This window comes from Stigmatopora nigra, chromosome 12 (assembly GCF_051989575.1).
Source record: "Stigmatopora nigra isolate UIUO_SnigA chromosome 12, RoL_Snig_1.1, whole genome shotgun sequence".
NCBI classification, from domain to species: domain Eukaryota; kingdom Metazoa; phylum Chordata; class Actinopteri; order Syngnathiformes; family Syngnathidae; genus Stigmatopora; species Stigmatopora nigra.
The window spans coordinates 7,633,246-7,659,970 of record NC_135519.1 but is presented as its reverse complement, the minus strand read 5'-3'; the positions used below and the strand labels follow the sequence as shown (position 1 = coordinate 7,659,970).

The following is a 26,725-nucleotide window of genomic DNA, read 5'->3' as shown; positions in this document are numbered from 1 at the left end:
CCGAATGGCCAAATGGAGCCCTTTAATTTGAAATGAGTCACCACTCCACTTCCTAACTTGTGTTCATTCCCCAGTGACACATTTGGGTTCTTGAGCTTGTTTATCCAACAACATGCTGAAGTTTTAGCACAGGAAACCCTTTGACTAGTTTTTTTTTTCAAATGAAGCCCCAGAAGAGACTTACCCATGCCAGTCAACAACCTCCTTACTGACCCCACTGGGTACAGTTCTGTTGCGAAAATTACACAGTTCCAAACGGTCATTTCCTTTCACAAGTGTTGCATCAGGAAAACGTACAAAAGATAGTTAACACGTGAGCCTCACATGGCAATGAGTTGGAGGCAAAATAAGGAATGATCAACATTGTTATGTCTGTCAATTGTTTTGTGCACTTTTATATATGTACGGGGTAAGGTAATTTTTAGGGACTGCATGAGTTACTGAAACCTCTGTCAAACCTTCAAAAACATTTTAACCTCTTATTTTTATATTAATGTGTTGGTATAAGCCATGATTTTTTAAAGAAAAACTAATTTTAAACAACATTTTTAACGATTCAAATCTAATCATTTGTAGTTTGGACTCCAAAAATCATAAAGTTGTTGTGAAGTTTTGGTGTCAAATTCAAAATCTGGTTTTAAACAGGTTAATCTAATTGTGAAATCAAATGTTTTTTTCATTTGCTTAAAAGTACAGTTTTAGTGCCAATACTGCAGGGTTTTGAACATTTTCTGAGGGTTTATTTCATGAGTTTTTTTCACTCTTCATATTTACTTTATGAAGGTTAAATAAAGTGAGTTAGAAATTTGGAACATAAAAATATGTTATATAACTTTTGTGAAGAAATTGCGGCCATCTACCCTAATGAAATAAAGTGTAACTTATGTTTCCAAACTGGAAAATGTATGTTTGACAGCAAATACTGGAGTTCAGAGTACTTTTTGAAACAAAACAAAAACCCCACCAACGCCACCCTGACATTAAACATGTTGTATGTTTTCATTAGATTAGTCCCAACATCTTCCAGACACCATTCAACCTCCCTCTGCTAAATATCCTAACTGACCTAAGACAATTTTTGTTACCCTTCATTGAGTCAAAAATACAGAACAACAAACTGAGGGCACTAAAACTTAACCTTCTCTGAGTGCTTGATCTGTTAGTTAGTATATAAATATGACTGAATAACCCTGTGAAACCAACTTAACCTTGCGAAAGCAGGCTAGTATTCAACACAAAAAAACTTCCACATGTTCATGCCCATTTTTCCAAATTGTAATACCCCTAACTGCTATCTTTGTGTCCTACAGATGTGGCCGTTCTGCAGTATATCGGACCAGAGAAATGGCAGCACAAGCCTTAGTTCCTTTCGTACTGGTCACCCGTGTTCCATCCACTGTACACTCTTTACTTCAAACACTTCCAGTGGCTCCAGGACCCCAAATCCAGCACAACTACATTCATGGGACCCTACTACAGGTTTGCTTACTTAAACACACAAACATATACATATTTAGTATGTTGAATCATTTTTCTTTAGTATATTATTTAACTGAAGGAAATATTTCAGTACATTTCTTAAGTTCTTGGTTAAATCATTAATATTTTTCCAAATGTGATGAGTCAACTTCCCGTTTTGAGGATTGTATTTAGCTTGCCTCGTAAAAAAAAGGACGGTTGTCGCTGTATAAATAGTGCCATCATCACTTCTGGCATACCCAACCCAACCCTGCTAGTAATATCAACACATGCAGATGATAAGGTTCATGGGATTTCCCCTAGCCTTTAATTAAACACTACTGATATGGTTGACGAGGGAACTGTGAATGTAAGACGCTTGCGAGTAAGCCAATGCGTTAACAGTCAGGACAAAGAATGACAACTTTCTAACGTCCTTGATGGTGCAATTATTCCAAAGATTTCATAATGATAGTTGGAAATTTGTTCATGAAAGGGAGAAACATTGTGATGTTTAGTTACGTCCTTTCATTTCACCCACCTGACTTAGTTTGCAGTTGTTTTTTGTTTTTAATCTCAATTTTAGAATATTTCTTTTGGTATCAGGTCCAACATTAGCCATACACCACTTTTTAATTTCTTACAGGTGAATAAGACCATATTTATTCCCTTATAATTAAGGGATTTATGTGTTGATTGTTACTAGATAAGTCATCCTCTTTGTCCTGTCTTCTGTCTTACGATTTGCAGCCTGACCTTTAGCTACACATTTCTCTGTCACCTTTGTATATATTCCCAGACGTCTAAGTAAACCTTTCACTTTTACAAAGTGTAGGGCAAGACATAAGGCACCCTGCATTTCCATAGATTAGCCATTTACCATTTACAGTGTAGCCTTTGCGAGTGGCTGATGGATGTGAGCATGTTTTGGTGTGTGTGTGTGTATAACGGACAGCAGATGTTTTTGCTTAAGGGAGCAATGACTTCCTCTGTTATTGTCAACTGTTAGTGGAGCAAGTGTTGAGCTGGGAACCATCATGGCTACCGAAGCAAGCTATATACCACACTTCTGGCTTACATACACATTAAAAGAAAGACAAGATTCTTGCACTGTTTTCGGACTACCAACTTAGAATATTACTACACTACAACTTTATGAGAGCAAATCCATGCTGTAGAGCCTGTCATCGAGTAAACTTAATATGGCGTCAGATTTTAAAGCTCAAAGGAAGAATAGTTGCGAGTAATAAAACAAGCTGTAGACAGCAGACTTATCTTATTTCAATATTTTTCATGCTACGCTGTGTTTTTCTTAGCAAATCCCACAAAACTTTTCTTCAAATTAATCTAATTATCAACTTGAAAAACTAAAAACATAGCTATAATTCATCTTTTACATTACTATTCTCCATGAAAATCATATTTTATTTTTTAGTCCCTTGTTATAATTTGATTTACAAAAAAAGTTAACTCACATTTAGGGTTTTTATACTTTATACTTTAATGTTTTTTCTCTTAATTGGCAACATCCACACTTTCCTAAATATTTCTGAAGTTTTATGGGAATCCCAATTCATGTGCCTTATATTTTACTGGACCAAGCCATGCATGGACATACAATTATTTGCTCTTGCACAAATATGCTTGTGTGTGTGCATCCACACTCGCTGCATCATGTGGTCAGTCTGTGGTTGCGGCAGTAGGAGGGACAGCAGGGCAGGCTGATAACAGAGTCTGAGTGGAGCTCACATCCACCACCACTATTTTTACCGGGCCAAAATACGGATTAAGGCTCTTTGCAACACAAATTCTCATACAGAAATACACACACATATGAGTACTAAACTTCATGATGAGAAAACAGCAACAGTGCAGGTTGATAACAGAGTCTTAATGGAGCTCACATCCACCACTACTATTTTTACTCAGCCAAAATAGGGATTAAGGCTCTTTGCAACACAGATTCTCATACAAAAATACACACATGTGGGTACTAAACTTCATGGAGAGAGAAAAAAGCAACTGGATAGGCTTGCTTTTGTTTTGCTATACACATAGGTTTCACAAAATATATGAAACACATAACATATTAGTACTTTTATTAGATTTACCCAGTTATATCAACTGCAGTTTTCCCTTTTTTTGGACCCTCAGTTTGCCAGACCATTTTCAATGGAGTATTATGTAGTGTTTTAACTGAAAACAATGTCTTTCTTTTCTGTTAGAGAGGGGAAAAAAGACAAATGTTTTTCAATGAACTGTGTCCTGGAGTGAATAAATTTAATATCCTGTCTGTCTCCTCCCTTTGGTTGCAGTCATGTTCTGTATTTTATTTGTAAGGAGGAACCGGGAGGCTGCTTTTTCTATAAATATTCCATTCTTTCTTTTTTTATGGGCTGGATTGAGCTGGTTAAAACTCCATACAGGGACTTTCCAGTGTGGTCAAGTAATTGAACTTGGCTAATTGAATAATCTTGAAGACAATGACATGGCTTCCCATGATGTCTGATGACATGCAATACTTTTTCAAGATGCAAAGAAAGCATCATCATTGCTATTAAGGATCTTAAATCAGCAATTCTGACCTAATTTCCTCTGTATTATAAATATGGATGTTGCTGATTTTATCAGATCCAAGATTAGCCATCTTATTGTACTCTAGTTTCACAATTGAAAAGCATTTGAATGGTTCCATATTTGGTTTGGGATTCCGTTTGTCACTGACTTCTTGTAATGGAAAAGCCCTATAAAATGAGGGTCCAAAGACTATGCAGACTGTTTTTGTGAGCCAGTGGGTGTTGCCTGGGTGTGGAGACTGCAGGGGAACAGAAGAGGCAGGACAGGCTGAGTGCTACGTGGTCAGCCTGGTTTTTCCCCACGTTGCCTTCCTTGCATAGTGTAATGAATGGCTTCCTATTGGTCTGTGGCCATGGCCCAGACCTAAAGAGTATACTTACCAAGCCCAGAATATACACCCCAGCCAGCCAGCCACCCAGTCAGTCAGCTAGTTAGCCAGTCTTCTGGCCTTTGAACATTCCCAACCATCAGGGCATTACACTGTCACGTAACTTGAGTATTCTATTTAGTTTAAATATATTCAAGTACAATTATACTGTTTTGTCATAGGATAAATATTGGTATAATCATAAATGAATATTGTTAGAAACTTATGGATAGATGATGACCGATGAAGAACCTTTCGTCCAAGATGTGCCAATTGGTGTTTTATCGGGAACATTTATTGTTAGAAACGCATGCATCGGTAAAAATAAATCCTCTTAAATATTTTAAATAATGTGCAGTGATTTGGAAAATAGTACTTTTAGTCGTAATTTTAAATAAGCAAATGACCTGGAAAAAGTTTGAATTATCAATATATAGGTCTTGTCAGCAACTGTGGCGCAACACTATACTCAATGTTTTATTTTTTTATATAAAATAAAAATCACACATCTGTGTGTGTATGTGTTTTTTTTTTGTGTGTGTGTGTGTAGCAGTACTTTCTTAGTGAGGCATTGGCCTACACAAAATTTAAACCCTAAAAAAAATCAATTCACGTGTTTAGCACCATACCATCACTTGTTGAGTATGGGCAAAATGAGTCTTACATAATGAAGTTTGTTTACATGTGATTTTTTTTTCCTTCAGGTGTTGTTTCTGCTCAAGTCTTACCAGAGTGAGTCTAACAGACCCCTGCCAGCAGGAAATGGAATCGCTGAAGCTGTCCTTCAGCGCATGTGGCTTGCCTCTCGGTAATCTTAGACACATGCATGTACAGATAAGCATCCCTCAGACCCTCCCAACTGCCCCAGCAGAAGAATAGTTCGTTGTCCCTCCAGTCATCCCCTCCCTGGCCATGTCCGCTTCATGTCCTGCTGAGGCTTCAATTTCAAAGAGACTGCCTTCTGTCCTACTTGGACACCGCTCTACCTCTGGACCTCTTACCCAAAATTAAAGTCTTGAGATGGGGCACAGATTACTGTTGGGCCACAAGCCCTCCCCTTCTCTTTTTATTTCCTAGCTGGGGTCAGTCCAGGGTCTCGATTCTTGTCTGTTCAGAGAACACAAGGTTGTTAGTTTAGCAACTGTAGCCCTGCTAGCTTCGCATGAATACACTGATGAGTCTTAATTAGGATGACAAAGTGAATTCTTGCTTAGCAGAGCTGATGGCTTCTTTTTATGTGTTCGTGCAGTCTTCACTAGTACACCACTGATTTGAAGGCAAACACAAACAAAGAAGGGAACCCTCTCCCACATTTCAGCTTAGTTTTTCATATTCACTACTATCTTAAATCCTGAAGACATATACTAGTATGTTTTTAGAAAGCCAGTAAAGGCGTAGGTCTTCTTTAACTAAAAAGAAGTCTTTGAATGACTTATTGTTTTTGTGTCTCTAGCATATTTTAACCTCACTCCTTTAACTCTACCAAGTGAGTTGGGTTCTGTTTGGATTTGTTTTTGCTGGTTGATGATTAATTAGTTCAAGTTAGTTATCAAGTTAGTAGGATTAAACAGAAACGACACTGCCAGTAAAGTGTGGTGGAGCACATGTCAACCATATAATAGTCTTTTTTTTTGTCTTTAAACCCCCTGAATTCTCTGAAGCGTTAATCAATTTCTATATTTATTTTGACTCCAGTCAGAAGACAACAGTTTGTTTTAACTGACCTTAAAATCTGTTCCTAATCTTTTTATTTTTGGGCCACAACTGTACTCAGTGGTCTTTCCATCCTCAAGCACTATCTATTGTCTGTACATGCATGCTTGTGTCTTTAATAACTATTTGATGAAAAAATGATGTTAAGCTCAGACACTGTCTCCCTTGTTCATGCACAATTGTGGGCTTTCATAGCACCTTGGGCATAGTCTTAATTCAGGCTGCGTAGTATAAACTGAACAAACTGTCCACTTCCCAAATACGCTACGAGTCCTAAACACTGATATGAAGCAGCTGTAATATTTTTGTATTATTATATGTCACTCATTTATCAAATATGAGATTGTGCTACTCGGGCACATCTCATGTGACTAACAAGCTACTGCCCTATGACCCCTTTAGTTATGTTTTAGCATTTTTGGTTTGTATTTGAGGAGATGCCCTCTGTTTTCTGTACAAAAAGACGTAATAGGATTTAACTTTATGTTCTAATTTATGTCAGATCCTGGCATGAACTTTAATTTTATCCTCAATTTAAACAAATGCCTAAACTTTAAATGTCTAAATTTATGTTTTTCAAACGACTGATTTTCCTTTTTTTGTCCTTTTATTTTAGAGAAAACGGTTGTGTGGTCACTAGAGGAGCCTTTCTGGATGTTTTGGTCTGTCTCTGTGGGCCAAAGATTAGTCTTCTTTGTGGTGAGTAAATCTAGACAAAATACATGATCTATCCACTATTAATTATTTCAGAAAATATTGTTGTTTCCAAACTGTTACAGTTACATATTACTACATTGTGTATTATTATCTTTATGAATGTCAGCGCAGAACTGTTTGGAAATCATGCTTTCGCCCTAATTATTTGATTTAGCTTATCGATTTTGGGGGGTTTGGTTTGTATGGAACTAGAGTAACAGGTACAACAAACTAAACTAGGCTTGCTTAATCCAGGCCTAGATGTTTCTATAATGGTCTTGCATGCTTACATTCAACATCTCTGAAATGGACATTTAAGTCAGACATTATTCCAATTATAGATTCAGTCATAGTTTGATGCAAAATCATACGTTATCGTAGTTTGTCTTTCACACGGGATTGACACAAACATAAAAACAAGCAAGAAAATCATTTTAAATAAATTAATACACTGTGATCTCAGCTCAGATCATCATAAGCCAATTCAGTGTTTGGGTTGGACAAATGTAACAGGCCAGAAATGCTAAGGAACATATTTATGCAATGAAGGGGGAAGCCCTCATACAGAACCCACGCATGGAAAAGATTAAAAGTCTACACATTAACTCCCTTACCTCAGACTTGGTGGACTAGACTAGTTTTGCTGATGTCATCTTGTCATAGGGATATATATGAGCTCAATAAGCAACAACTGTGTTCCCATCCATTTGCTGGGACTCAAAACAGATGACCCTGGAAAGTTTGCTGGCAAGGCTGTGCACAGCACTCTCCATCTCGACACACTGTTAACAGAAGTCATACCTAAAAACCATTCAGTCAAGCGCCCTGCTGTGTCTTTGTCGATTTGTAATTGTGTGTATCTGTGTGGACGTGTGGCGATCCATCTCAGTGGGGGGCTCCTCAGGAGGAATGTGAAACCAAAGGCACGCAATCTTTGACAGATGGTGGGTTTGTGCCTTTGACCCAGTTTATTGAGTGCGATGGAAAAAGAGAGGCGAGTCAGGAACTTGTGTTTTTGGTTGGCCATGTGCTGAACACATGTTTGCATTTGACAGTGGAAATACCGAGGATTTCTCAAAACAAGCCAGTAGATTCAAGCTTATTCCGTTGTGCCCCCTTACATAACAAAATAAGCGCCTTTTCTTCTTAAGTACACAGCTTTTAAATACCTCTATTATTAGTGTTTTTTTCTTTTTTTTTGCTCAATTCCTCGTGTATTCACTCTTTTGCTAGATTGGAGTTTTGAAAAATGTTGCTGTTTTAAAAAGGTGCTCAAGCACACAAAGTAGTCAAGTGTAATCTGTGCACTTTCTCAATACTGGTACCACTCAATGTATTCCTTAGATTGCATTGGAATCTCAATTTACTTCTTGTTTTTTATGAAGAAAATAGTGCACAATATTACTATGTGTTACGGAATCAGTAGATATTTTGTTTTTTGAGATATATCATTTTACTGGACAGCCGTTTGACAGTAGCAAAACACCCATAAAACATCTTCCCATAATTAGACCTTTATCAACCACAGCACACTTGATTGATAATCATTTTTGATGGGTTTCTTAATCCTATTTTACCCTATAACTGACTACTTTCCCCTCATCGTTGTACTTTGAGATGCAGTTTTATTACCCTCAAATCTTGCCATCTTTCGTAAATCACCACTCTCTGTCTTAAAAACAAATACCGCCAGGCTGTGTGATGGGTAAGTAATTTACTTGGTGTAAACATTCTCTCTTGTCTAAGTTTATGAGATGAGAAATTTGCCCTCCGACTCTTTTAAAAAGACAAAGAAATTATGAATTCACAAAACAGTAACTCCACATTTCTGTATATTTTTCCACCGTTTTTTTTATTATTTTAACCCCCTAGCAAACTGTCAGCCAGTAAGCATATGCAAATGCAGACAAACATAGCGGCTGGGTTTTGTTTTTCACAGTCTGACTAATGACGGTAGAGTTTGATGTGAATTCCAGCTGTTTGCCAGCATTTTTCGACCACATGCCAGTTTTTACAGCGCTTTGGCCTCTATTCTAGATAGCCAAAAACGTTACTAACACAGGCACACATGTAAAACTACAACATACACACACACACACACACACACACTCAACATTTTCCTATTTTTTAAATGACCCTTTTACAGACCAAATGATTCATCTTTATATGCATCACACATATCCACACTCATGCTATACGATGTTGGCACTCACACTGATACACTGTTCAACAAAACACTAAAGGTTGTAAAATATTTCCACCTGAGAATGTATTGTGAGCCAATACATTCTCAGGTTGCCTATCCATTGGGTTTATTTGTATGATCATGATATCTCACGAATTCCCCGAAAGAATTTCATCAGATTTGGCACTATGGTCTACTTGCAACTCAAAAATGACACGATTAAAAGTCATGTTGTACATTTAACACTCTCTACCATTACCAAATAAGTTACAATGATAGTATTTTACACATCCAGCAACTATAATAAACCAAAGACTGCAGAATGGGCATGTAGTTAACAGTACACACACAAAAAAAAATAATACAACACATTATTTTGATATGATTTAGGGGTATCATTGTACGTAATTAGTATTATTTATTATTTTTTATAGAAAAACGGTATATGATCAGAAATGGATGCATGCAGACTCTGCTCCACTACTTTTAAATAGATTTGAATAAACACAAAGCTCATTTGTCATAAAATAAATGAGCATTTTCCTATTTTTTACTTCCCTCAACCGTGAAATCTTTTACAAACTTGTCATGACTTTTGATTTTTGTTTAAAGTCATGATATGAGAGTTTTTCCCCCCACACTACATGACAGGCAAGTAAGTATTCATGACACATATGACCTGGCCTATCTCAGTCATCCTGCCCTCTCACCTCCAATAATCATTGGTGTCATTACTGTGTTTCTGCCCACCATTATATCCATTAGACTATGCCTGTTTGGCCATGGACCTCCCTTTGAGGATCAGGTTCCATAGTAACTTGGCCCGTCTCCTTGGTAAAGTAGCCCATCTTTGCAGGAATGCTGTATTTCCCGCTCTTTTGTCAGGTTCCATTTTGACTTGTACTGCCGAGTTGGATTGAGTTGCATTGGGTTGAGTGTGTGTGTCGAAATGAGATAAACTATGCTGCCAAAGCAGTGATCTGTGTGGAGTATGGTGCATTACTGTAAGCAGGAGTTCACCATTTGTATAGAGTCAAGTTACTATAATGCTGCAGTGCCTCAAAATTCAACTTCCATTTAATTGTGAAGGGTTTGTGTGTGTTAATGTTTATGTTTCTTTGTGTTTGCATTGATCCCAAAAAGTGTGTATATCCACAGATGGCTGATTTGGCATAAACATGTCCATTTCGAAACACTGTTTCATATAAAAGTTAAAAGTGAAATAGCCAGATACCCTTCACTGTGGCTTGTCTGGCGTCAGCTTCATAAAGTGATGTATGAGTTTCTTTTGCTATTAAAGTTATTGCAGTGAATTCTAAGAATATTCATCATATAAATGTCTTCATAACTGATCTTGTTATGGACAGTGGTGTAAAAAATATTTGGTCGCTTCTCAAATGATTTTTAGCTAAAATTCCTGAAGGGGAATGTTGGCAATCAATTTGAGACCTCATCCGTTCATTTTCCATCACTTTCCAATGTAGTGCTTATTAACAATTTTTCGATAAACTATATAATTTCTAAATAAATAAAAACTAAAACGCTAGCGATGGAGGATACAGTGCACAAAAAGGCCGGTGACGTTACTCTTTAGGAATTCTGGCTTTCTGGATACCAGCAAAATGGGATAAAATTGTTTGTTTGTGCCTTTTTGGTGTAGTTTACAAAGAAAAGGACTATGGGTTGTGTGGCGCAGAAAAGTCCAATCTATGGAATTCAGTAAAGTAATGATTATGGTGCAACTTTAAGTTCCTTAGTTTAGTCAAAATACAGACTACAGAATCTGAATGTCAACTTCTGTGGAAATTGCAATAGTAGCTTTGTGGTGACGGTGGATCACTTCCTGTTTATTTTGGAGCATTTTGAGGTGACTGAAAAGGAAAGGAACAGCACAGAAATGGGAAGCAGTTTGCAAAAGTAAAACATTTATTTTGTTGATTGATAGTATGGACTTGACAGTAGAATCATGTGACCGCTTGTATATTTCAGATTCGGAAGTCAGCAAACTCCGTCAAGAGACATTGTCCATCCTGATGACCTCAACCTTGGTGACCAACAATAACCCCAACGACAATCTGAAACCTGGCAATATCCAGTACATGCTCAGCTTGACCAGGGTAGCAGTCAGTGCCAGCGTGGAGATTCCTGAACTTTGGGGGAGGCCTCACCTCACAACTCAGCTCCTGCCATGTCTGTTCAAGTGCCCACAATATGAAGTCAGGGAGTTGGTTCTGGAGAAAGTCTTGATGAGACTGAAAAAAGCAAAAGATCAGAAGAGGATACCAGTGTGGTTAAATGAGACCATTCAATTAAACCTGACAAGCCTAGCTCTCCATGAGACACACACCCAGTGTCTGGCCAAGGTGAGAACACACAGACAAATGAGTTTAAAACACAATGACATTATTTGCAAATTCATCAATTTTCAAATCCACCTCCCTGGGCCTTGCGTGCGACACTAATCGGCCACAGGAGCATGCGTCAAGCACACTGGCAGGGACTTGACTCATTTGGTCTTTACGTCACTTACATACTCAAGAATGGTTTGCCAGGCTTCCACTCTAACAGCTTTTGGAAAGGAAATTGTGGCCTAATTTACTATTTCACGACTAGGTCATATTGCAATGTGTTCATAAACATGGGACGGATTGCCAGCAGATTTGCTGTGTCCTGCTAGGTGGCTTCTGTCTGTCAACGACACAGCACACCACTGCCGGGATTATTTTTCACCCTCCTATTTTGTAAAAGCCTTTTAGTGCATATTTTGTCCATGTTTTTTGGTACTGTTCTCCTGCCCAACACTTAATTTTTCAAGTGTCAGTTGTGTTTATTGGACTCTTACTTGGGCCAGTGTTGTAACACACCTCAGGGTCATAATGTCAATTGTGGTGCTGGATAGTGATAAGATCTTGATTTAGACTCATTCATCCATGTCTATTACACAAATTGCGTTGGGCATAAACCATCAAAATACCAGAAAAAGTCTGTTGTTTTCTTAACGGTTCTTTCTTGGACATGTGCAACTGTGCGAGTGCATACCGGGGCTCATACACAAATGTTTACACATGTTGCGTTCACCCTCTCACCCTAAGCTCCACTCATGCAAACCCTACAAAGTAATATTTATTTTAAAGCCCAAATTGCACATAGGGGCCTCTAAAAGAAAATAACCCCTGATCTATGCTGGAGAAATGTCAACAATAGTTTGCAGGTTTTTTTTGTTTTGTAGTGGGGTCTCATGTGGAGGAAAGCAGTCTTTCCTCCACTGAACAAAGAAAACACTGCATAAAGAAATGGTGGCTGGGAATGGAGAAAAAAGTGGAAAATTCAAAAAATAAAATTGCAAGTGGAACTAAACAGAAGCAAAGATTTCACAGGGGTATAAATGAATGTAGAAGAGTGAAAAATAACTGCCTTATGTAACTTTGAGTGGTTGTTTGAGACAAGCAATAAAAAAGAGACAACATTAATATCTCCTAATTTATCTTCTGTTTCCCCTCAGGTCCTCCAAGTATTGAGTGTGTTGAGCTGTGATGGTGATCTCCATTGGACAAATGGTGTGCAGCATTTGTGTCAGAATAATTTTCTACTGTATCTGCTTGCTCTGGCTCAGAGAACTGCTCGCAGGTAAGAAGACTTTATGAAAAGGTGTGATAAGACAAAATACAGGGAGACGGACAACCATACACACACACCCATACCCTACAACTGTCTTTTGGTTCTAAACAAGCAAGGGGGACCGGCGAAGCTAGGCCCCCTTGCTTGTGTATACATATGTTCAAAAAGCTCTTTGACACTTGATTTTTCTGTTTGAGGTTTTTCCAACTGTCATTGACAATTTGTTTTCATAAGTTCACCAGTCAGACAGCCTCTTCTTACAAGCAGATGTGGCATTGGTAGTATTTGTGCAAATGCAGAGACTGTAATCCCTTTGACATCCGTTGACAGACAAACACCTCCATGACAAGCCACTGCTGCACTTTTCTCACCATTTCAAGAAAGTACAGGCCTGAGCTCAGATCAGGTTACAAAGAATATAAGACCTATAAAGCCTTTTTCTGACCACAATCCCAGACCCTGGGATCCACTTTCCCTTCTAGTGGCCTCAAGGTTATGATTAGATGCAAGGCAGGATGATATTGGGTTGCTAGTTGCCCTCATCTTCTATGCAATTGAATGTGTGTCTGGCTTTTGTGCTTCATGTGTCGGTGAGTACCAGCACACGTCTTTTGTAGAAAGTAAGCTAATACGGTCTTGTTGTTCGCCTAATTGATGTCTCTGGGATTTGCTTCTGCATTGAATCTCGTTATCATATTAAATGAAATACCAAAAAGTATGTATGCAATTCATATAGTTTTTGGCTTCTTAAACAAAAGGGTGGAAACCCCTTTAAATGTTCCCACCGAAAATAGTATGGAAAAAAAGGTTGAGTTTTCCTACATTAAAGGAGAAAACGCTGCTGTTCGTTGAGTAACCTCATGTAAGTTGATATCAACTGACTGCCATGTATTTGTGTGTTTTAGTGTGGAGCTGTATTGTGCGGTTATGACATTGTTATCCCAATTGGTAACCCAGGTTGTGAACTCTGATCCAAAGGTAAAACATCTCATTTCAAGAATTAATTAATTGAACTACTCATTCACTGCATTGACAATGATACATATCAAATCAATTTTAACTCCGATGGCCGCCATTGAAAGATCATGTTTCATTGCCATTGGTGATGATAGACGATTGACTGGCGATGTGGCAGGGATTGAACGATCCTCTCTAGCCCTCCCAGTCAAAATAGAGTGATGTTTATCACCGTCAATGGCAGACAAAGAATTATTAACCAAGTAATGACATTTTGTTTCACCTGCCATCAGTCTGTTAAATGACAATACATTTTAAATGTCTTTTAAATCTTTGCTAACCCTATCATGCAGAACGCAAGTCTAATCGCTTGCTTACGTCAGTGGAGTGAACTAGTGTGCTCATCCTGCAGTGAAGATCAGCCTGTGGATGTAAAACTCACCATTGCAAAGGTTTTGGTCAATGCAACAGGCACACTATTGACCAGCTCTGAGCTACAACTTGGTGAGTTCTGAATCGTAAACTAACTTGATGGGTGTAAAACATTGGCCAAAAAAAATAACCTTCCTGTTGTGTATTTGTTTGTGTTCCTATTTTCTTGTTCAGGGCTGGTCACCACATTGTCTCTGTGGAGGAGTCTGTTTATGCTGTTGCAGGACGATGACCAGGAAGTTCGCAGTTGTGCCTCTGACTTCATTGCTAATGTCCCAACTCATCTAATTAGTGCAGGTACGTGTTCACTGTTGAAATAGTAAAACCACTTAAAATGATTAATGAAAGCTAACTAGTAACTTAAGTAAGCGTGCCTTAGCAGTGGTTTTATGTGAACTTGCCCATCTTTAACTTTTATATTATTTATATCTATTGGAACAGCTTCACTTATATTTATTTATGATGTCACATGACAGATGAAAAAAGATACAGGATGATGAAGTGCTACATTACTTCAATTTCTTTTAGAAATTCTGAATCACATTCCAAAGCTTTGTGATACAAACAAGAGGAATGTAGCACTGTAATGCGGTCTTCTTAATTGAATGTATGACCAGGCCAGGAAAGACACATTCTTCCAGTAAATGAGAAAGCACAAAAAAACCCAAAAGAAATCCCATTCCACTCTCTCTAAATTGAAAACCCACAGAAACCTTGAACTGGAATAAAAAAAAATATATATATATTGTCTCTCCACTTTCAAAGCCTAAACTTGTTTGACATTCTGAAATTAGATGTGTACATATACGACTTAAAAATATGCCATACTGAATCCAAAAGTTCTAGGTTAATTTATGTTCTCTGGTCTAGTCTGGGGAGTATGATTTTTATTTATTTTTTATTATGCCCGGATATAAATATCGAGCCAACTGGTATCTTTACTACAGCCTCTAAACATACTCTCAAGCCTGTGCATGTCCTTTGAAGAATATTTTTTATTCAACAGAAGATAACACTCATATAAATTCCAAAATATAGCATGCCACTCCATCCAAAGGTTATTACAGTATATTTGTGCAATGGAGCTAACCTTTTCCTCAGTTGTCAAACAGAATACATATTTATATGTACTCTTTGTAGCTCAATAGGTTAAGTGTGCTAAATACAAGTAGTGGTGTGACAAAGCTATATATATTGATAAGGTTTTAGATAGAATCATTTCTATCTCAACAGCTTGTCGAGATATCAGATTTTTAAAAACAACAAAATACCATGCAAGAATAATGGTGTCTTAGGTTACAAGTTGAGTCATTATTCTTGTTTGTATGGATACGTTTGTTCAATGGTGAGGTTTAGTTTAGTGCAAAGCCCAATTTATTGGTTCTGTGCTTGCGTGCTAAATATTTGTTACTTGTTTGCACGTCCTTCTCATGTTCTGTCAGTTTACCGTGATGATACATGTTTGTTTGGTGTTTAGGTATTTGTATTTTATTACCTCATCAAGTCTGAGGTGTGAGTTGTTTCAGTAGGATACAATGCTTTGACTCCTTTGATATAATACTGAGGCAAATTCACACACTTATTAAAAGAGACAACAAAGGATCTATTGTCTTGAACACTTATTAATCTCAATTTGAACATATTCCCACACCAACACAAGTACCCGTGTAACCAGTGCTGGCCAAATACCTTTTGGCTAACAAGGCCTGAAATCAAACTCTGCTCAGCCTCAGTGAACCTCTAGCAGTACCAGTATGAGGGTAGAAACAAAGGGATAACCTTGTTCATATATATTACAAAGTAATTACAAATTGGCACAAAATGAGATGCAATTACATTGAAAAGCGATAAAACAAACAAGATTGCAAAGTGACAATAGACGACCTTATTTTAAATCCTCCACTTAAATAAATAAATTTCCGTTTGTTTACTGTCACAACATTGAGATGTTGCTGGGACAGAATAACAAATAAAAAGCACAAATTAATCACAAAGTTATTATACATAATTGCACAGGAATACCTATATGAACTGTTTGGGAATTTCTCACCCACTGTTTTGAGGACACAAAATGACCCACATTTACCAGGCCATTCTGACCTAGTGAATTATAAGACAGGTTATAACATAACCCACTTTGCTGACTGTAAAGGCACAAGTGGTTTTGTGTCATCTGACTTTCACATGTCCTTTCCCTTAGCTAATTCATTAACAGCAGGTGATGCAGCTGAATGATAGTGAAGGAACCAAAGAATCAAGACATTCATTAAACAGACCTTGCTCACCCAACCAGTACACTAGTAGGGCAAGTCCAACAGAAATGATTACGTTCACAAAGACCAGTAACTACTCTTAACATTTATTAGACATGTTCTTCCAGTGGCTTTTTGTGCAAAACAGTCATCTTTATTCATTCATGATGTTTGAAAATATCCATCTTTACATTTGCATAGCACAGTTCTTAGCCTCTTATGGATTATATCGATCTTTACATTTGCATAGCACAGTTCTCAGCCTCTTATGAATTATACATAAATCTGTTTTCCCTTTTGGTAGTGACTTATGAATCCGCTACAGCGATCTTAGACGATCACCGTAACCCGAAACCCTTATTATCATGTTGATTTTCACTCCTCTTCAGCTAATGTTTCCTGTCGGTGTCAAGATTGTTGCATTTGGTCTGCTTACTATTGACCAACAATAAGCGAAGGAAGCCAGAGCTGTAAAGACTGTTTTTGTTTCACACCTCTCTGTATCTCACACTTAAGCTTCCTGGTGTCTCGGTTCCAAAGTGCCTTGTGTGAGATAAAACAAGTTTCTCGTGTGAAGACTATTGTTGTTGGTTTGTCTGTTGGTATTCTCTTTGTTTTATTGGTGAAATCTCTGATATGTCACTTCCAATCTTCAGCAGCCGTTCCCAAAATCAATCACACCAAAGATGCAAAAGAGAAAAATGCAGAAATACGTATGTCCTCACATTACAAAATTACCATAGTGTTGGGAAAAAAAAGATTTAATATTGGAAGAAAATTGTTGTCTAACACCAGCATGTACTTGCTCGGGTGTATGAAGTCCACCAACCATTTAAATAACAACAAACAAAAGTTTCCTCCTATGAAACCAAAGACTATAAATGCAAAATAAAGTCAAAAAAATGTCTCAGTACAAAATCACCAGCTCATATACTTGCACGCACATGGCCATATGCGCACAAAGACACGTTGGTACAGTCACCTAACACTCATGCTGGCCATGGAAAGACAATCTCCTTGAGAAACTAGGATTTAATACCAAAAGCTTAAGGAAGGAAATCACATTACAAGATGTGAAAAAAATGCATGCAGCTCTTCTGACCCTTTGTTTAGAGGCGGTGCAGTTAATGGACCTTTACATCAAGGCTGAGAAGAGGTGGCTTCTTGGTAAAGAAAAGAATTTGTCACTCAAGCTCTTAAACTGCTAAATCTCCTTTAATACTGTACATTTAGCAGCATGTAATGTTCAGAGATTGCCTGCTCAGACTTCAGACTCCGATTTTACGCCTCTGTTCTCTAGAGGAAAATCAATATGGGTTCCCATCACTATGTGGGTGTGTTCTACTGTATGTGTGTTGATGGGGTGCTATAAAACTTTACACCCCCACCCCTGTCTTCTTTTTACTATAGTGGTGGTAGTGTTTGGATTTGTGACTCTGCAAACCCTTTGATGCCAGTAGTGTTATCTGAGTGTAAGCTGCAGTGACAATGGTCAAGGTGGGAAAACAAAAACAACAGCATGCGCTAACACGGTTAGGCCTTAAAAATGCAGTACATTTCACGTGGCATAAAAATATGCAAACTAGACCAGATCCTTGTTTCGGTATGCATACTTTTATGATATTTTTGTTTAGTGTGTTACTTTTGTGAGGTTTGTGAGTCTGGGACAAAGGCTGTGAAAACCCATTTTAGTTTTTCTTTTAGAATAAATTGCAATAAAAAAGAAGAAATTATATTAATCCGTTTTGTTTTTCTGTAAAAACGGAAACATTTGGAATATTATCTAGATGCAACCCATGTTGTATAATGTAATTATTCAATTCGAAGTAAGGAAAGATGTATTCAGATTTGACTTTATATTTATTCTCTTTATTATCTAGTGCTAACTGACAAAGAAATAGAGAGGCCAAGACTTAATGCTACTTTTGTCTATCATATATTCTTTCACCTTGCTTTTTGGATTTGCCCCTTTTGCTTACTTTTCTTAATCTGTTGTGTCTTTGAGTCTATTTACCATACAACAACCTTATGTGCAACGTTAGTCTTTTTAATTATTTTATTAAGTAGAATCTCCTTGACACAAAGGTAAAGGTCAAAGGTAGACTGAACACTAGACCTTTCAACAATCGCTAGTGTGGAAGAACTTGACCAAGCACATTTGTTTGTCTGTTTCCTCACCAAAAGAATTATGGATGTAGCATGTACCTGCAACCTTGTCTGACTCTTTTTTTTTTTATTCAACTTCTTGAATTTTGGTTCAACAGATGTGGAAGGTGTGACAGTATGTCCTCCTGTAGCCCTCGATATCGGTGTGAAGCTCTTGTGTCACCTTTTCGTACATTGGAAGCTGGTACCAGCGGGTGTCATTGCTGTGACGGAGTGGTTGCTAGGAGAGGAAGAAGGCAATGATGAGAACAGCGCAGATGATGTCTCCATTCTGGTAAAGCATTGCACTGATCAGGCTACCAAGCGCTTTACTAGTCCGACTTGTTCACTACAAAATTCACACATATATATTAGACGCAAGGCTTACTATTTAGAAGCTTTTTAATTCATTTTAGTCATGTAACTATTTATTAGTAGACTTCGCTGAATAGTTATAATGGAAAAGTTACTGCTGACGTCCAGTCCAATGATCTTTATAAAAAGGCCAATGATTAAATAAGTCAGCAGCTTCCTGTCCCCCCGCCTTTGATTTTTAATGGCTACCTCATTTGCCCCTTTCCTGCCTTTTCACTACTTCTACACATTTGTCCTTGTGGCCAAGGGTCCAAATGTGCGTGCAAATGTTTGTCCGTACGCTCTGCATGAGTTTGAAAAATAAAGTGGGGGTTGCTTACATAAGACTATTAATGAACACATTTGATTATTTAGGATGAAGAGGATTCATTGTTTGAAAAGGGTGACCTTAACCTGTGGGCTGAGCCAGTCCAGTGGGTGAAGATGCTTCACAGGCACCTCATTTCCCTCATCCTTATCTACAAACAGACCAAAGTATCAGGATGTAATGATCTGGAGCAGGCTCGGCAAATTGATGTACTGGTGTCTAGTGCCAAAGCCAAACTGTTGAGATCTAAACAAGCCTTAGACACCCTTCCAGCTCTGCCCCAATTCTCGTGCCCGATGGCATATGCCCGACGAGTACTGCAGGAGCAGAGGGCGACGTTAGCTCTGGATGTGCTGGACAACATGAGAGGAGAACTTGAGTGATATTGGAATGTTGGAAAAACACTATTCGATACTTTTTTCTTGAGTGGTCATTAATGTGACGCCTAAAGAAAGGATTTTTTATTATCATAATTGTACTCTGTGATTGGATATTTTTCACCATCGTCTGTTGATGTTTTAGATTGAACATTTTGAGATTTTTTTTTAAACTTCATCCCTCTATTGTGTTCATGTTCCTTGTAACAATAAAAGTGACGTAATGTTTTGGAGCTGCTAAAGAACCCTCATTAAAACACAGCTGTCCTATCAGGAGTGGTTCTAGCGAACAAGAATATATCACATTTTCTTAAGAAATGGCCATCTCTACCCTTCTCATTATAGTGTTTAACCCAACTACTCAAAACAAATGGGGCAAACGGTTGTTGAGCAGCTTTGAGCCTATTTTTAGGGTGGTAGTAGTAGATTCCAAACTCTTAATGCACCTCCCTTCACAAACACACACATTCGGTTTCATTTTCTTCTCACCCTTCATCAACTCTTGAGAGAATATTAAATCATGTCAAGAACTGAAAAATCAACTTGATATATTTTTAGATTCTCTTTTGCAATTATGATTCTAAATTAAAAGGCTGTAATGGTTTCTGGTGTGGGAGAAACTGGTAATTTCTACTAGCACACTGCATTTTACTCCCAATCCCATCCATTGACTGCGCTTTGCAAAACAGTCTGATGAGAATACTCTGTAGCACTATATATATACACTTCATTATCAAAAAGTTGTTTTTATTTTAACTACTACTAATTATATTAGAAAATCTATTAAAATGACTGTACACTATAGTGACCACTGTTTCTTAAAGTGTTAAAAGTAAGAACTCTGTCACTATGGCAGGATATTATTTTTATCTCACACCAGGAGGCGTGCTCTCCTGTTTTGTGTCAGTTACTAATGTGATCTCCAGGGGTCAGCATTACTCTGTTATTTAATATAGAAACCACATTCCTTCACTCTTGGGCTCAAAGTGAAAAACAAGTAGGAGGGGATACTTGTGAATAAGTCCTCTTAAAAAAGTTCTTGGCATATTGAGGTTTTGTCTGATTATTGAGCTGTAAGAATCACAGGTATCACTTGCCTTAACTATTCTAACACATTTTCTGGAAAATCAAAACGTCGGCTCAGTAGCTGGGCAGTTTTGATTTTCCTGTTGCTCACTAGGCTGTTGTTACCCTGCTCGGTACATTATGCAACTGGTAAATGCTAAAAATTGTCCTGCACTTTGCCTGGACTCCTCTTTGCTCATACTTGTGGTCTCACCCGATCCACAGGGAGAGTGAGCGAGGGTGAGGCAGTTTCCTTCCATTACAAATACATGCACATGCTTCCAAGTGAGACAAATTGGGAGGGGTACATTTGTGCTTTTTCAAACCCCACAGGTTTGTAGGAAGTCACAGTGTGTGAGGACCCATTTCCTATTACACATTGGGAGCCCTTAGAACAGGGGTGTCAAACTCATTTTTGTTGCGGGACACAATGCTTTCTTCAGGGGGGCACTATGTCGCTCACCTATAGAAATATTTCACTTATTTGGCTGTCATTGAAAAGGTGAGACGTCTAATCCATTTGGACTGTGAGGGATTGGACATGTTTCACTTTATTTAAAAAAAATATTCCCCATTTCAATTATCTTTTTATATATTTTTCATTTTGCATGAATTATATTTGAGCCAAGCAGTAAATGTACTTGACACTTTGGTGGGCCATACAAATTGAAGCGATGGGCCAGATCTGGCCCCCGGGCCGCCGATTTGACACCATGTCCAGAATTACCTAGCAAATATGCAGTGGCTTCAAAATGACAGTCCGTTTTTTTCCCCTGACAAAGTTCCACTCATGTTGATGTGTGATTTAAAAACAAAAAGGGAAAAAAAACTTTGGGATGTGATGAACGATGAGGGGGGGAGGACTTTGGGCTTGTATTTCAAGGCGTGGTGTTAAGAATAGGCGACCAACCGGTGAATGGATGTTTTTTTTAAATGAGGGAAAAAAGGGGAGGAGGAGTTCGCTGTAGCAAAAGTTTTCTACGACTTAGTTCACTTCGCCCCTCCCCGGCCACCGACAGGCATTTATAGCCCGCAAAAAAGGACTCGAGCCCGTAGTGAAGCACTTTTGGCTCATCGCTTCTCCGGGGGAGGAATCCCACTCATCTACTACTCCTCAACATCCCAAACTCTCCCCTGTCTTTTGCCTTCCTTCATCGGTCCCAAAGTTCGCCTGCTCTTTTGCAAGCCACTTTTAAAGAGTTCCCCTTCAACTTAAAATAGCAGTCGTGGCACAAAGCAGCGCTCGTTGCAGTGCAGCCTACTCGTTCCTCCATGAAAGAAGGAGTGCACCAGCAAATTTGGGGAAACGACATGTCTGCAAGCGTCTTATCCGCTTTCTACGACATGGACATGCTTTACAAGGTACGTCTGTTTTTCTGCTTCAACTTGTACTCTGATCGCGATCGATGCCATGTGACCGAGGCACATTTGCTAACACGTCCGCTCAAAAAAAAGTTTAATTTTGTAAAAAAAAATATTATTTTTTTTACCCCCACAGCAGGATAAAAGCACGAACATGAACGCCCTCCACATCAACAGCATGCTGGACAAGAAGGCAGTCGGAGCCCCGGTCACTTCCGCGGGCTCCGGTGGACCCTTCACGCCGGGATTTTTCCGCAGAAACTCCAGCAGCAACATGGAGGCGACAACCAACGGCAACAAGTACCCCATGAGCTCGTGTTACAGCAGCCTGAAGGAGAACACGCCGAGTGGGACGACCACGCTCATGAACAAGGAAAACAAGTTCCGCGATCGCGCGTACAGTAGCGAGAGCGGAGATCGCTCCGTGCTGCAGCAGAAGGCCGGCTCACAGATCAACTCGACCCGCTACAAGACCGAGTTGTGCCGGCCCTTCGAGGAGAACGGCTCGTGCAAATACGGCGAGAAATGCCAGTTCGCCCACGGTTACCACGAGCTCCGGAGCTTGTCCCGTCACCCTAAGTACAAGACGGAGCCTTGTCGCACGTTCCACACCATCGGCTTCTGCCCCTACGGTCCCCGGTGTCACTTTATACACAACGCCGACGAGCGCCGGCCCGCTCCGGCTTCCAACGCCAACGTGCAGGCAGGGGAAGGCCCCCGCGGCTACGGCCAAAGGGACATCCTCCTCCCCCCGCAGCAGCACCAGCATCATCATCAGCAGAACCAGCACCAGCAACTCTGCTACACCCAGAGAGACAGACCAAAGCTTCACCACAGCCTTAGCTTCTCCGGCTTCTCCAGCCACCACGGCCTGGAGTCCCCGTTGCTGGAAAGCCCCACGTCGCGGACCCCGCCCCCGCCCGCTTCGTCCTGCATGTCATCCTCCTCCAGCTTTTACGATGACGTGTTGTCGCCTAACTCGATGTCTTGCATCCACGGTGCCTTCAACTTCCCCGGGCAAGATTTAAAGACTTTACTGGCCCCGCTAGCCGTGCACACCTCCAGCGGCTACTCCAACAACCACTCGACCGGTGGCGCCCACTACGGAGGCCTGCAGGGCGGCATTTGCCCCCCGTCCCCGCCCACGCCCACCTACAACATGAGCCACTTGCAGGCGCTACGCCGCCTGAGTGAGTCGCCGGTGTTCGAGCCTCCCCCAAGCCCGCCAGACTCTCTCTCAGACCGGGAGAGCTACGCCAGTGGGTCCATCAGCTCCTCCGGGAGCCTCAGTGGCTCAGAGTCCCCCAGTCTGGACGCTGGGAGACGTTTGCCAATCTTCAGCAGGCTGTCGATTTCAGATGACTGAGTGGTTTTTTTTGTTTGTTTGTTTAATGTAGAGGAGGATTATGTCAGCAGCTTCCAAGCCTGCCTTTGAGCAGCCGGACATTTGAATCTCTACCAGCCTGAAGGGGTGATGGTCCTGCTCCAGACCTCCCTGGTGGGGGGAAAGTGAGGAAAGTTTCACCCACGGGGATCAATAATTGTCCTTGACCTGGCATTAGATTACTATGATCTTTTTTTTAATTTTTCATTTTCTGTAATATAGCTGTATTAAAAGTTTAGATAGCAAACAGAAGGCATTCCATCAGTGCCTTGCCCAAGGGCTCATGGCAGCCCATGTTCCCTATTGTTTTTTTTTTTGCTCTATCAGGCGAGTCACACTTTTCCTGGGATTAGATGACTTGACAGAAATAGACTATAGAAGCCAGTCGATTTCCTCCCATCCTGCCAAGAATATGCCTCGACTCAAAGTAACTTTTTCTTTTCCCAAACTGCATCTTGTTTTTTTTCTTCCTCTGAACACTTCAACTTCCATTCCATGTCTGTCTTCACACAGCGCCACCCAGTGGTTAGGTTGGTTAGTGTAGGTTGTTGCTTGGTTGAAAGCACTCTTGAGTTGGGTTTGTTTGGGGAAATCACTGCTGATGGTTGAATATATATTTTTTTAGCTGTTTTGAGTGATTTGCATAGCGGTGCATAACTGGCTATGGACTATTTAACTTATTTATTATCTTGTGAAACAAGTATAGGCTACATTGGTAATTTGTGACCATACTATATTTATCAAGTATGATGAAGCAATAGATCTATATTCTTTTATGTTTAAATTATGATCGCCATTATTAATCTGCATAAAGTGGAGTGTATGTTCTTTTCACAGTAATATATATTGTTTTCTCCTTTTTTTGTAACTTCACTTGGTTATTTTTTATTGTAAATGAGTACAAAAAAAATCTTAATTTAAGAAAACCTATGTGATATTTATTTCATTAATTTTGTTTCCTTGTTTACGTTTATTAAAGTTTGCATAATTGCTGTTTGCTTCTGAGCTTGTGTCAATGCTGTAGAAGGCTTTTTTTCTTCTGAGATTTAGATGATTCTGTAGAATGTAAACACAATGTGGTTTTATAGACCGTCCAAATCTTTAGGTTTTTTTTGTTTTGTTATTTTTGAGATCAGCGACAAAGAATCCAAGTCAATAAATCAACCAAAAAAGTATTTTTTTTTTCCCTCCCTCTCTTCTGGTTGCACGAGGTCACACTGTGATTCTAGCCACGTGCTTAAGAATGTAGCAATCCCATGTGCCCCAGTATTATTGTGTAGTGCCTATGGGGCTCACCAGCATGACATGCCTTTAAAATTAACCAAATAAAGTATTTTCTTACATTGCATCTTTTATACGCAGGTTGAAATGAATGTAGTTTTGGATTCTATTTTTACTAAAGGTTGTTACCACTTGGAGACTCTGACGACACCAACAACCGTAATCTCTCTTAGTCCCCATTCCTCTTCATTTAATTTTCTCATTTGCCCTGCTTTCTGTTTATCAAAATCTAGTCTGAGTGTTGAGTTTGCTGCAGAGGGAAGTGGTTGAACATGCCTGGTTTGTACATAGTAGGTACAGGGGGGATGCGCACTATGTACTTTTGACTACTTTATCAGAAGTAAAGCTTTTTGAATGTAACAAAATGGACAAAAAGACAACTAGAGTTGTTTTCGGGGAGTCAGTTCACTACAAATTGAGTGTGAGACTGTTGACTTTGTACTGTACATTTTTTTTTAGTTCTCCCAATAAAAGAAAAAAAATCTTTTGGAAACATCTTGTTCTTCTAGTCATTTGACAATTGAGGTCATTTTGGCTTAATCTGTTGTTTCCTTAAAGACATACGAAGTATTATAACAATGACACCTCAGTTCAAAAAGAAAAACAGCCTTGAGAATTCCAAATCCAGGACACGACAGAGCCCTGTATGGCCTGCGTCACTTCTAGCCTGAGGTCCTCATTGCTCTTCCTCCTCCTTCTTCTTAGAACACATTAAGTTCAACAAGCATGCACTTGTCATTATGAGACACAACTTTGTTCACAAACCAAAGCACTGAAATCTGGAGGTGGCCTGCAAACTCAAGCAAGGCCCTGCCAACAATATCCCACAAACTGGAAAGCTGTATTGTACTCTACTAGCATTATATAAATACTCAAGTACTTGTTCACCAGCTCGAAATGGACTATTCTAATGTCTAGACCACTTTCTAATTCCTGGCCTACTATGAGTAGAACTACAATACCTGTGCCAGTTTATCAGGAACTTCTAAAAGAATACTACAAGTGTTTTCTTCACACTGTAAAGTTATCAGTGGTAGCATAGGCATTAAGAAAATAAGAAGCCCAGCAGTCATGCAGTGCCCGGAGTTCACGCCAAGATAAGGGGCCTGATAAAGGCCCTTGCAAATATTTACCGTGTCCTCAGTATTTCATAATGATGTGTGTTTATCAGAGCAGACCTAAGGGGCTGCACAATGTTTTAGGCCGTGCCAAGTAGGAGACCTGTGGCTTTAATGTGTGTGCATATATGTGTGATAAATTATAGCAATGGGACCAGGATGTCAATCACTAAACCGACAAGTTATATATGATTGTTTCATGTGTGTGAGCTCTGTAAAAGATAATCTATTGCTCCATATGTAGCAATGTTTGTATGCACGCTGGGGTCTTACTGGTTAATGAGTCTAGAGTTGCGACAATGAGAGGAAATTCTCTGACTTGTGATTAGGGCAGGAAGAACCCTGGTTCCTGGCCACCACCCATTTCCACCTCTTCTCTGTCTTGCTGTTTTTCCTTCATCAGTTTCCTTTTTCTCTGTAGTGGTAGCCAGCAGCTTGGAGAAGTTACTATTTGTGTTCGACTGCCGTGTTAGGAAATTCAGCTCGTCCTGGTATTGTTTTGGTCATGCACAGGTCTGACCTGAGGTCAGACAATAATTGCGCCTACTTTCCCGACGTTGTTTTGGTCTCCATGTACCCCAGATGCATGGAGAATTGCCAACTAGGTATAAATTAAACTCCTCAGGGAAGGTTTCTCACTTTAAGACCTTAAACCCCCTAATAGGCCTAATGACTACTGTGTGTTTGTGTGTATGTATGTGTGTGCATGTGTGTGTGTGGGTGTATGTGTGTGTGTTTTTGCAGGAAGTGCTGGAGCCCAGCCAACCACAGGTAGCAGGCGGAGCCTGAACTTATATTTCCTCAAAATGGTGTCCGGCCTTCTAACCTCCACTGTGATTTGTGGTAAAACTCAATCCGCAAATAAACGCTTCAAGGTGAGCCAAGGTGAGCAGCGGCCAGTGAATACTGAGAAAGGTCATGTTGTTTGCTGCCATGTTGGGAGTTGGCTGATGCCGACCCAGTTCAACCGTTGCTGCTTGTTTTCTCCCCTTGATGCCTGCCCGTTTGTAAATATTTACCAAGTATCTTGTGAGGGGCATGAGTGTTTACTGCTGA

General features: G+C 39.5%; 2 protein-coding genes and 1 long non-coding RNA gene across 5 annotated transcripts in view; all 3 read left to right on the top strand.

The window, feature by feature from the left end:
• The window catches only part of thada (THADA armadillo repeat containing), a 38,610-nt gene extending 18,547 nt beyond the window's left edge, over positions 1-20,063 (top strand). For both annotated transcript variants that reach the window (XM_077729955.1, XM_077729954.1), the window contains exons 28-37: positions 1,311-1,479; positions 5,107-5,210; positions 6,732-6,814; positions 10,986-11,359; positions 12,499-12,623; positions 13,520-13,592; positions 13,925-14,075; positions 14,178-14,300; positions 18,520-18,695; positions 19,130-20,063. In XM_077729955.1, the coding sequence (XP_077586081.1) occupies positions 1,311-1,479; positions 5,107-5,210; positions 6,732-6,814; positions 10,986-11,359; positions 12,499-12,623; positions 13,520-13,592; positions 13,925-14,075; positions 14,178-14,300; positions 18,520-18,695; positions 19,130-19,465 (1,714 nt within the window). In that variant the 3' untranslated portion in view covers positions 19,466-20,063. The remainder of the gene's footprint in view (positions 1-1,310; positions 1,480-5,106; positions 5,211-6,731; positions 6,815-10,985; positions 11,360-12,498; positions 12,624-13,519; positions 13,593-13,924; positions 14,076-14,177; positions 14,301-18,519; positions 18,696-19,129) is intronic.
• A 1,439-nt stretch (positions 20,064-21,502) lies between these two features.
• zfp36l2 (zinc finger protein 36, C3H type-like 2) lies at positions 21,503-25,044 on the top strand. 2 transcript variants are annotated; one of them, XM_077729890.1, is made up of 2 exons: positions 21,503-21,886; positions 22,026-25,044. In XM_077729890.1, the coding sequence occupies exons 1-2, from the start codon at positions 21,797-21,799 to the stop codon at positions 23,250-23,252; spliced, it is 1,317 nt and encodes a 438-aa protein (XP_077586016.1). In that variant the 5' UTR covers positions 21,503-21,796; the 3' UTR covers positions 23,253-25,044. The 2 variants fall into 2 exon arrangements, with proteins under 2 accessions (XP_077586016.1, XP_077586015.1); XM_077729889.1 differs by having other exon boundaries at positions 21,506-21,886; positions 22,023-25,044.
• Positions 25,045-26,446: 1,402 nt separating this feature from the next.
• Positions 26,447-26,725, top strand: part of LOC144204954 (uncharacterized) — an 80,488-nt gene continuing 80,209 nt past the window's right edge. Inside the window, exon 1 of the long non-coding RNA XR_013327970.1 lies at positions 26,447-26,544. This is a non-coding gene — a long non-coding RNA (uncharacterized LOC144204954). The remainder of the gene's footprint in view (positions 26,545-26,725) is intronic.